This window comes from Corvus kubaryi, unplaced genomic scaffold, assembly GCF_017639235.1.
Source record: "Corvus kubaryi isolate FWS band 111438036 unplaced genomic scaffold, C.kubaryi_AGA036_p1.0 split3-73, whole genome shotgun sequence".
Classification (NCBI taxonomy): domain Eukaryota; kingdom Metazoa; phylum Chordata; class Aves; order Passeriformes; family Corvidae; genus Corvus; species Corvus kubaryi.
Genome location: NW_024582091.1, coordinates 33,519,187 through 33,531,495, shown reverse-complemented (window position 1 = coordinate 33,531,495; position 12,309 = coordinate 33,519,187). Strand labels below are relative to the sequence as shown.

General features: G+C 39.7%; 1 protein-coding gene across 1 annotated transcript; it reads left to right on the top strand.

The window, feature by feature from the left end:
* The first annotated feature begins 6,666 nt into the window (after nucleotides 1-6,666).
* Nucleotides 6,667-12,099, top strand: KIAA0408 (KIAA0408 ortholog). The gene is made up of 4 exons (XM_042016654.1): nucleotides 6,667-6,972; nucleotides 7,319-7,398; nucleotides 8,606-9,980; nucleotides 12,064-12,099. Exons 1-4 carry the CDS (start codon nucleotides 6,667-6,669, stop codon nucleotides 12,097-12,099), a joined length of 1,797 nt encoding a protein of 598 aa, XP_041872588.1.
* The last annotated feature ends 210 nt before the right edge of the window (nucleotides 12,100-12,309 follow it).

The window sequence follows — 12,309 nt, the reverse complement described above, 5'->3', positions numbered from 1 at the left end:
TTCTTTTCTTTTCTTTTCTTTTCTTTTCTTTTCTTTTCTTTTCTTTTTCTTTTTTTCTGTTATTTTCTTTCTCTTTTCTTTCTTTCTCTCTTTCTCTTTCTTCTTTCTTTCTTCTTTCACTGTCTCTCATTTCTCCCTCTCTCTTTTCTTTCCCTTCTCTCACTCAAATGTACTTTCTTTTTATGTATCAAGTGCGTGTTATCGTGACACATGGCACACATTTATAATTGAACAAATACATATGTTTACAATTTTCCTAGTCATCCAAAATACAGCACTTATTTGGAAATATAATTTGATTGCATTTTTTTTCTGTAAAAACAAGGGAAGATTTGTGTATCTGAATGATTATGCACATCCAATCTGATTAAACTATGTTGAAAAATAACATCTCAGCTGATGTCAAGCAGATTATTTTCAGAAGTTGCTAGAGGTTGTTTGCAAACTGTCTTGCATTTTTAATATGTAAGATAGAGGAAGAGTAAGATATGGAGGAATAATGACTAACATCAAATAGTTGCTTAAAACATTTTTTGCTTTAGAGGAGGAAGGGCTAAAAGAAAAGTTAAGGGAAAATACAGCTGATGCAGACAAAATTGATTATTTGCTTAATTTGATTGCTGTAATGAGCTTCTGACCTTGTCTAGGACATGCAGAAATTGCCAATACTGCAAGAGCACAGATATTGTTCTGATCCACAGAGCAAATGATAATGTGGCATTTTACATGCCTTTGGGTTGCTTAAGCCACGTGAAATACTCATGGGGAAATCTCGGTGCACTGTACACACAGAGGGTGTATTACCAAGACTGCACTATGTACTCCACCAAAATAACCCCAAACAGACCCAAAAGAAACACCAAGAAAAAAGAAAGGAGTGGGGGGAAGAGAAGTAGAAATAGGAGTCAAAGTCTCTGAGGAACTGATCTACTGTACGACAGCAGTGAAGCTGTGTAGTCATCCAGCTGCTAACATCAATAAACATGAGTTTTCTTCTCAGAATTTATGTCAAGAGGAAATCTGAGAAGCCTAAGAAACAATACAAGCTTTTTGTGGATCTTAGAGCTACAAGTGACCATCTGTAACTTCTGTAACTATCCTTCTTCAAGACTTGATTTCCTTCTGACTGTCTTCAGTCTCTTTTTATAATCAGAGTTCCATATGAAACAATTTGAAAATTGTTAAGATGAATGCCAACATGGCAATAGTAGTTTCCAGCACTAAGGAAACACCAGAGGCCTTTTCAATGCTATATTCATGCTTGAAAGGAGTACATATTATATCTATTCTTGCATGTGTAAAAACAAATATGCTATACAGTATTGACCTTTCTAGTAATGTGTGGCTGATTAAAGCATGGTCATTATTACTAAGTGCACTAGCAAAATCGCCATTTGTGCAAGTTGTTGACAGATTATGTCTGCCTGTCTTGTTCATGACTTTATGGCATTTACATATGGGGGTCTTTAAATTTTTTTTTCTGGCATATATTTGTATAAGTATTACAGTGGAGCAGAGAGTTGACTTTTGTTTATTTCTCAGAGGTATCCTGAAAGGTTATAAAGACATAAATGTAGCCAAAACCAAAATAAAACAACGGTGCTAAAAACTGCAACCTTTCAATTATCAAAGTGAGAAAGTACAGCAATGTTCTTAAAGTTCATTAGCAATAGATGCTTCAATTGCAATAGATCTTAACTGTAATAGAATTTTTTTGCAAGTGTTTTTTGGTCAACGCTTACTGGAGTCTGGAACAAAGCCAAAATGCTGGCCTGGAGAAGTGCAGTCTCTCTAGCCTTGCTGCATTCCCCAAGAGGCCATGAGCAAACCAGTACTTGGCTTCTTTTTTGACGAGAATTCTGTGCTGTCTTTCAGCAGCTCCTAGTTTCAAGGAATTTTATGGTTTTATGAAGTTGCTCTGTATGTTTTTAGGCAGGGCAAAGAAGAAGGGTTTGAAATCTGTTTGTTGGTAGTTGAGGGACAGATTGTCATTTCAGAGACAAGTTTTTTACTCCAAGACAGGTGCTTGAGTAAACTGTTCTGCAAGCCCTGAGTTAAGGCTGGGCCCATGATGGCTTGGGAGATCCTGTGGGAGGGCTTCCTATGACCCAAAGTCCTGAGCAACCTGTTGGGTTTCATCTGAGCTCTTCTGCTTACTTGTACATGAAAGAAGCTGACTCCAAGTTTGGCATCATCTTCCCAGTCAGCTGAAATAATGCAGACACTGGTACATGGTGATTACATGGTAGCCACAGCTGAATCAGCAACACTTGCCAGTAATGTACAGGATGGGGAAGAACTTTGCTCAGGAGTGAGTTTTTATTATATCATAGAAAATGTGGGAAGTAAAATCAGCAGTTCCTGTGAGTTGACAATCACTGATTATCAGTCAGGAAAATGAACAAATTGCAGGAAGGTAAACTGGGATTATCCCTAGTTAACTCTCTGATAATTCGTGTGCCTACCTATTTGGTTTCTGCCAGGAGAAGAAAGCAGTGCAAAGGTATTTTACTACTGGAACTAGATTCCACGTCCACCTAGGTAACCCAACAACTGGCTTTGAGAGCTGAAGTTAACAAACTCAAGTATCAATGCCTGTGCACCAGGCATTATATCACAGGAGCCATCATAACTGAATTAATGAGTGTTATTTCAGCCTTGCTGGCATAGTAAATGCTCTGATGGTAGTGGATTTTCTAGTGTAAAGCCTAAGAAAGCAAGAGGAACACCAGGCCTATAAAACCTGTAACTGCTGTGCTCCAAAGTCAGAAAAGCAGATCTTAAATATTTCCCTTAAAACATGCCTATTTAGTCGTTCAATTAATAGTTTTTTCATTTACAGACACTAAGATGCTAAAGACTTCTGAAGGGAAGAAACTGAAGCACAAATTATTCAAATATTCTGAGAAAGGTTTTGAACAAGACTGGAGCTAGTGCTATTAGAGAATATTTTCTAGTTTTCCCTATGCTTGTCCTGAAACTAACATTTATAGATTTAGATTTCTAAAACCAAAATTCTTGAACCCTTTTTAGTGACCCACTGTCCTTTATATATAAATGATTTCTACTGTATATGTCTGTACTTGTTGTTAGCTTTCCTGTCCTGCCTTCCTTCATGAATTCCAAAGCATTCCTGTAGCCATGAGAATTCCCTGCATATATCAAGTTTACAGTCTTCAATTGCCAAAAGAATGTAACAGTCTCTGTCATGCTTCTTGCATGTGTGCAAGGAGTGCGTGAGCAAACATGATACCTTTACATTGGCAGTTGTCTTTTGAACTAACACAAAAATAGCTTTCACCCTCAAGGGCAGATCTTGCAGGATCCCAAGGTCCTGAAGTGCCATTCAGTATTATACGGACTCGAATTCATTGAAAACACATTTACAGTGAAGAGTAATGGCAAAGATGCAAAGTGATCATGGTACAGATCCTGCTATGGCAGATGTTACTGATTTCTGTGATGCTGAATGTGGGGTGTTCCAGCTCTCCTTTCCAGACTGGGCATCTCTGCCTTTGGGTTTATGTCCTATACTGCTTAGTTCATCCATATTTCAGTCACGCTCCAGATAAATGGCAAGCAATCGTGTTAATTCTGTCTCCTGCAAGTACATTTGAGTTATGAATTTTGGGAATTTTCTTGGTTGTCTTTGTTCCCTGAAAGCTAGAATAAAACATAAGTAAGACTGACTCTCATAAACTTCCAGGAAACATTCAGAGAAGAAAGAAAAAAAGCAGAGCTGTCTTTGCTGTTGCACAGACTGTAGCCATGGACCTGCGTGAACAACTGGAGAATACCGAGAGGAACTGGAATAAAGAAAAAATGGAATTGCTGGAGAGATTTGACAATGAAAGAAAAGAATGGGAATGTCAATGGAAGGTCATGCAGAAGAAAATAGAAGAGGTACTTTTAAACAAAAATCTGAGCACTCATTTTCACTTGGTGTGAAGTGACATGGAGCCACTTCAGTTTTTTTGGGTTTTTTTTTCTGTATTGTATCCTATTTCTTATGTGTCACTGGAAGTTTCTAATAGCTGATGGTAGGATGAAAATCCTGGGATTAAGCAGTATTTGCAACTGCTCATTTAGTAGTCATGAATACAAAGTAGGAGGTGAAATGTGGCTTTGTGTGCTATGAGATTATCGGTGCACATACTGTGGTGCATGTACTGGGCATGAGCCATGCTGCCTACATTATACATGCTTTTTTCAAGTACATACTGAACAATATGGGGATTAGAGAAGTGCATATTTAGAAACAAAAATTTAGGTATCATAATTGTCTAGCCAAAAGGATTTAGATGGCACAGGCCTGCTGGGGCAAATGGTAATATTAAAAATAATATATATATGAAATACTGTGTGATACAGAATTATTCTGGCTAGAACCTGTTCCTTTTATGGATGACTTTTCGGACAGAAAACAGGTCCAGTAAATAGCATGAAAGTTCTGAAACCACTTGTGTTTACACATACTAGCAAACAGTCCCTGCCATTTGCAATGCATTTCCTTCCAGAAATAGTCAGAGCAATTATTTATTATTCTTTTATCCTCAAATTGTCCCTTCAGCCAAACCCTCTGACACTCTCTAATGCATTAGCTGAGTCTGCTGGGCAGCCTACAGAGGCAAGTTTTTTCATTAGTGAGCTTTCCACGTTTTTCATCTAATATACACATGGTTTCGCTTGCTCTCTGCCAGCACTGTCCTGTGGCTGAGCAACACAGGAATGTATGGCAGAAATGGCTCACATGAAAGTGAGAAGGAAAATAGTCAGAGCTAAAGGAATTGCAGCCATACACTGCCCATTAAACCAGCCTGCAGGTGAACTCCATAATGTCAAGTCTCTTATATTTTACCCACAGTTCTTGCAGACTTTGGTATGATTGTCTTTGCCACATTTTGTCTTTAGTGTTAGGACTTTTCTGTGCATCTTCCCTAATTTCACTGCCAGGCTGAGAATGCTCCAAAAGTTAGTAATGCGATCTGTGTATGTAGTTGAATTTCATTCTCTTAGGTATAAGAACTGGTTTGGAATGATGCTAATGAAAAGGTATTCTGGCTATTAGTAGATCTGACAATGTCAGCAAGGACTGTTTTCATCATATTCTTTATTAGCACAGAGATTAGGAAAGCATGACAGAGGCAGAAAAAGAGATAAAGAATGGAATGGGGCTGAGGGGAAGTGAATGAAGCAATTTGCTGGCTACTGCAGGGCCAAACAAAACTGCAGATGATACCCCAAGATCACTGGAATCCTAAGGTCCCCTCTTAAGCTGTGTCTATAGATGCTGCTGATTTCTGATGCCTGACATTTCTTCTCCAAAAGCCACATGGCTGGAGAAAAGGAGAGATAGATACCTTTCAAATGCCATTATCTGTAGAAGGATTTCCTCGATAATACTTGTGTTCCCTTAGCTTGAATTTTACTTTGGTAGTTTTCTCTAGCCCACCAAACGTAACTTAATTCCTTCAGGAAGAATTGTGGGGTTTAGGAGTTGATATTAGAGTTATGGGGTGGTATCTTTCCTTCTTACTGGTAAGCTGAATCTGTATGAGGCTCTTATTTCTTGGAAATGGCAAAGTTCAGCCCTCAGTTTCCATGAGCAGCTGGTCTTTGGGAGTGAAATTTGAAAACCCAGGATGAGGTCAAGTGTTAAGTCTCTGAACGTGAGAATACTTCTAAGCCACAGCACTACCCATGAAATGGCCATATGTCCTTCATGTTGTTATTCTTTTCCACTGTCCTTCCAAAAGCTGTTGTGATGGCCTTGTGCACTCTGAGAGGGCAGGCAGATGGCTGTTCAGAGGTGCCTGTGTGCTTTCTTCGTGAGAGCAAGTTAAGAATGAATGTTTATAAAGAGCAGTGGGATTCTTGGCACTGGAAATTACACTGTAAGCAGAAGAGATTTTTATGATGTTGCTATTGTTTCTAATTTATAATTTACCACAGTTCCTGGTTTGAATGTGCTGGGTGACCAGAATTAACACCTCTTCATTTCTAATGAAGCCACTGGACCTCAGCAGATAGCATGAAAAAGAGGGTTGCAGGACATTGCCAAATAATACCATTCTGCAGTACTGACCTATCACTCCAGTCATAGGGAAGAATTCCACTTATCTGAGAACTGAAAGAGTCTGCTCTACTGCAGATGGTACTGTATTTGATGAGAATTCACTTCCCCTCCTTCAAATAACATACTTTGATAGGCTGTAACATAGCCAGAACACTCTTTCTCCCTCACATTCCCCCACATTCCCTATCCATCACATCACTGTGTCCACCACAGTGTGTTGATATTACTTGTAAAACAACCATCCAGCTTTTGGCTCAAGGCAGGGCCAGTTATCTCATGAGATCGCTTCCAGTCCCAGCCATGGGTGGAAGCCATACATTAAAACTATGGCAGAGAGTTTGAGAATGGTAGCAGCCCTTTCCTTATCCTGTGGAAATCATGGTGTGAACTATCACACTAGGTGACTCAGCATTTTTCTACTAACATGTGTATAGAATCTTTCTAATCAGCGCTACTGAGAGAAGCATCATTTAAAACAGAAGATAAATATGGGGGCTTTGCCATACAGTTCGTTACAATACCATGATTTAATAGAATTTCTATTGTCTTTTCAGCTTTACCAGGAGGTGAAACTTAGAAGGGAGAGCAATATGACCGTCCATGATAGCAAGGCCATTCAGAGCAAGATGCTGCAGCTGTCCATGCATTCCCCTACTTTGCAAGAGAATGACACAGTGGAGCTGAACCATCAACACAATGTGGCAAATGACAGAATGGGGAAAGGGAGTTTGCTTGGTATAACAGGACACGAATGGAAAGAACCCAGAGACAAGAGCAGAAACAATACCCTGTTAATGGACAATCTGGCCTTTGAGAACCACAAGGAACCTGAAAACAGCCTCAGCATTAAAACTTCCGAGAAAAATACCAAGAATTATATTGGTGATCTCAATGTAGTAAGTGAAGTATGATCATGTTTCAGTTACAAGGGGGAGTAAAACACTGAGGACTTTGGCCTGCCAGGTTAAGCTAAAGAACTGATCTCCCTGATTTTGTCTTTCCACAAGTCACTGTCTCTACTTCCTCCTAGGTTTGCTATCAGTGAGTGTCTTCTCACTGTTTAAATGTGTTAACAGTATGCTCTTTACCTCTGTTCACAAGGTGGGGGCATTTTTGTATCTTTTCTTGTACTACTTCCCTCTGCTCTGAATCTTAAATGCAAATGACCACAAGTTTCAAACTAATTCTGGAGATACCATTTAAAATGTATATATTAAAGGACTGTTTTTTATATTTATAAAGGCTCTTAAAGAACTTGCCAGAGTCAGTGAAGAATTATGCAGCTATCAAGAGGAAATTCGAAAGAAGTCCAATCACAGAAGGTAAAAACATGTTTGGACTTCTCATTTTAGAGGAAGAAAATGAATAATGCTTCTTATGCTTTTCCCTTTGAAGGCATGTTTGCTGATGGATTTATTAGTAGTTGGCAGTTCCTACCCTCCTAGGGTTTCAGTGCTCAACATAAAACATTCAAATGAAATATGCTGAAATAGGATACAAAGGCATGTTTTACTAGTAAAATGGATTTTATCTACAGAACCTACAAATCCAGATTATTATTTGTATGAGATGAAATTGTATTTTTTCTAAGTGCTGTACAGAGGATTGGGAAAGTGAACAGATATTTCTGTCTGCTCTGGCCCCATTTCCATGTAGTTTTATACAACATATGTATGGGTTTATACAACCACTGTATGGGTTTGTCATGCTGGGAAGTTTCTTACTTAAAGCCCAAATCTAGCCTTAAGCATGGGGGATGTGTCAGGAACTGATGATCCAAGAGTACAAAGAAGGCAAGAGAGGGAAGAACAACCATACATCTGTACTAATAGAAAGATGGCAAGACAGACCCTGAAAAGTATGTCCAGTGAACATTCCATCGTGTTAAAAATTCAATGTTCAGGGTCTTCTCTAGCAAAAACCAGACTGTCTCTTGAGTTGTGCAGAAATTCTCAGATCTTCTCAGATGCTCCCAAAGATCAGAGGGATTTCTCACACTCTACCATGTGATCAGTTGAACGTCTGTCACTAATTTATTATTTTAGCTGGGCTGCTGTTTGTATCTTTAAAGCAAATAGATTGATAGCTGATGCATAACTTCTAAAGGTGCTTTTTTAAGAGATCTCAAAAGACAGATCTCATGTGTAGGGTTATGAAACCTACACAAGGGATACACTGTGTCCTACAGCTTTCTTCATTCAGCTCATAGTCAGGCAGACTCAAGAGTCATTAGAACAAGATCCTGCTGTCCTTACTGTAGCATAGATAAGAAAACAGCCATCTAAAAAACTCAGAAGAAGAATTTTAGTGGCAAAGGAAAGGAATACAAATTCCTTTGTTGACCTTTCCTCAAATTTTTCACGTGTGTTTCGATTATTCTGGGTATAACAGCTGCAACAAAACTGCTCCCAAACCTTTTTAAGTAGCCAGTGTTAAAACACCTGCTCCTGGGGAGAATTAATCCATGCTGAGGTTCTCTGGACGGTTCCTTATTGCTCATCCCTAAAACACCTCTTCTGTTATTTCCAGAATGAAGTCACTTCCTTTCCTGGGGGAATTTGAGGAAACCCAAAACACAGTTATTCTGCCTGAGATGAACCATGTGTCCAGCAATGAATCACAGACTTCAGCTGCTTTTGAAACAGAGGAACATAATAATAGGAAGAATCTGATGAGGTCCACCAAGGCTTTGAAAGACATTTCTTACAGTGGTCTTACTGGTGACATAGGAAAAGATTTCAGACCTTGGCAAAAGAAAGAAGCTCCACCAGTTCCTCCACGGAGCACTTCTCGGCACCTAACAAACTCACTTTCTGCAGTTGTACAGCTTTCAGAAGCACCAATAAGAGATCCAGGCATCAAAAGCAATTGCAAGGCTCCGGATTGTTGGAATGGAGGGAAACTGAGGAATCCTTCACCTGTAAACAAGAAAAAAGCTGCAGCAGCCTGTGCAAATGAAGGGCAGGCTGTGAAAGTCCCTGTGATGGTAACTGCTGCAATACCTGTAACCGAAAATGACTGCAATGTTCCAACAAGTTTCTGCCACAACACGTGGGCATTTGATATGGGCAAGCTTGGAAAAGATAATAAAAATGAGTCTTCCCCACTGTCAGCCCAAAAGAGTTGTTCAGATGGAAATATGGTCCAAAGCAGCAAGATGCACCAGAAACAAAACACCAAGTCTCACAGCAGCCCTTTTTACAGCAATGACTTTTATGGCCCTGCTACCTTGCACAATGATCTTTTGGAAGACACCAGGTATACTTTGGGAAAGAACCAAAGAAATGAAATGCTAGCAGCAAAGATTGATGAGTTTAATCGGACTGTCTTTCACACAGATAAAGGTAACAGTGCTCTGCAACAAAATCAGGTGCCTCAAGCAGCATCAGAAGATCACAAACCCTGTGGTCCACTGTGTGACTCTGCTACTAGCAGGGCAGAAACTGTAAATACATCTTGTGTTTCAAATCCCAAACTCTCTCCAGCAAAGGAGCAAGAAACTAGCAACCCCAGCAAAGCTGTCAGGACAGCAGGGCAGCAAAAACACTTGAATGGACTTCCAAATACTAGTGGTTATAGGCACATGCTTCAGGAGCATGACTGGAGACCAAGTAATTTATCCGGTCGCCCGCGTTCAGCTGACTCAAGGTCGAACTATGGTGTTGTTGAAAAGCTTTTGAAAACCTATGAAAAATCAACAGCAACTTCTCCGTGTAGTGCAAAATGCTGCAAAGATAAGTGGGCACAGGCAAATTCTGAAATCACCAATGGGGGTTGTGAGACACTGAGTCAGTATTTAGAAATGCTCCAGATTGAGCAAGAAAAGCAAGACTTTCCAAGGAATTCAGCCAGGCATATTGGGCAGCAACTCAAGCAAGGAAAAGAGAGACAGAAGTTACCAGAGGTAAGGTTCATGAGAATGGCAAAAACAAAACAATTCTGTTTCATAACAAGCCTCAGACTCTAAAATGGGGCAGACTAACATTACATCGTAAATAGTTATGTAAAAATAGATATGTTAGGCCAGGATCTGGATGAATCGGGAGCATTGCCTCTGCAGATTATAGAGGTGTGGGAAGGCAGGAGCATGTAAGTAAGAATGAGCAGTGAAGGCATGTGCCAGATTCTGATCCCTGCTGCTGTTCTGTAAAGCTAGTTTTTTACTGCAGAGCAGTTATGCTAGGATTGAACTAGTGAGAACTTCAATCAGGTTTTAACACCCTCTCTCCTTCCTTTAGCTGATGTGTTATGTCATAAGACTTCCCATAAGACTTAAGCAAACTTGGCCATGCCCCAAACCCTAGACGTCTTAGGTAGCATTCTTCAGTATCCAGGGTGCTCTTTGGTTCAGGATTTCCTTGGAACTGCCTATGACAAGGGGTATTGTGACTCCATAAAGTTTCCATTAATAAAGTAACCTTCTCTTACTCATGTCTCAGTTCCAGATTCTCCTATATATTCAAGCATAGGCTCACAGAAACAGAAGAGCTTGGCATGACTAATTAATTTATATTTGGCTGAAGTTTATTTTCAGAAGTTTAGAAATACTGCCTTTGCCAACATTCTTTCTTAATAAAAAAGCGAACAGATGGTTTGAAAAACACACTGTAAGTTGCAGGTTCTGTAAAAGTCCACAAAAAGCACAAAGAGACATGCCTCTGGGAATCTCAAAAAAGATAAGGCAGGTGTGTTTTGAGCTGAGAAACTTAAATGGGTTCAGGCTGTCAGCTGGTATGCCTTAAACTGTCACAAATTCACAGACTTCAGTGGAGCTATATGGATTGAAGCAGCTGAGAATCTGACCATGCAGATTTTCTTCTGCATGTCTTTCTGACAGCCTTGCAGTGATGCAATGTCTTGCTTAACAGGCACATCTTTACTTCAGCACAGAAAGAAAAACGCCATGAAGCTTCTGATTTCTTTTTCATCCAATAAACTTTCGACAGGCAAACAAATTTTCATCAATGAATATGGAGGAAAGGAATAATGACTTTTTCCACAGGCTCACATTTTATATTGTCATTTCTATCTGTAGAAACTAGGTGTAGAATACTGCCTGATCAGGATCTACCATTTAAGTCCAGCAGAATTAATGTCACAGAGATGTAAAGAACTACATGTGGCATGAGGTACTGGGTTTATTTTCATTATTTCCAATTTACATCAATATAGCTATGGTCAAAATCAGTTGGGTTTCCTCTGCATTTATGTCTCTGCAGGTAGACATGACACTGTATTAACACATAGCCATTTTGAATTAGTTACCAAGTTAAACAGCTTCACACTGAACTAATGGAAACAGAGTTTCCTGAAATAGGATCTACCAAAAAATGCCTGAAAAGTATGTAAATCATACTCCAGTAATATCAGATGGTATTCTGAGTTCTACACTTGGAATAGTTCACAGCATTCACTGACAGAAAAACTTCCAGAAACTAAGAGATAAGAGGCAAATGTCAGTTTTGTCTTGCACTATCATTTTATACCTTTACTTGTGTCTGACACTTGTCTTCACGTATTTTAAACCACAACTGATGTGAGAATCCCTGTACATAGAAATAGCTGTTCTTTTGCATTCTGGGCATTGCTGCACTCCTTTTAATAGCTTCCAACCACCTGTTCTGAGGTCACCGCAAATGTCTTCCTGCATTCCCGCTGCATTCCACAAAAGCTGTGACTTGTTAAAGCAAGGAATTGCCTTTGTGTTCTAGATATGTGTGCCAGCTAAATGTTCAAGTGAGAAGGGCTTCTCCCGTCCCGCTCGGCCAGCAAATCGACGCCTACCTTCCAGATGGGCATCCAGATCCCCGTCAGCACCTCCCGCTGTGAGAAGAACGGTATACAACTCTGTCTCCTTTCGGTCAGAGACCTCAGTAGTCTGAACCCAGAGCTGGGTTGGATGGTGGTGTGAAAGCTCTATGCCTCACTATAACTGTGTTTGGTATGTGTCATAGCAACCAGTTCCACACTGTTGTGTTTTGTCCAAGAGTGACCCCCACCACATGCCGGACAAAACGTTCTGAATCTTAGGTCATCATCACCATGGTCTTCAGTGTTTTTATTGAAACGAAATAGCTATATCCCTGGTTTTCTCTGGGTCTTTTTGGTTTTTTTCAAATAGTTCACAAGGAATTTCTTTTGAACAGCATCTTTCTTAATTTGCCAATCAATTTTGAGTTGAAACAATGTATAGTGCTGTATATTCTGACTCTTCTGCAAACCGCAGAACGTAA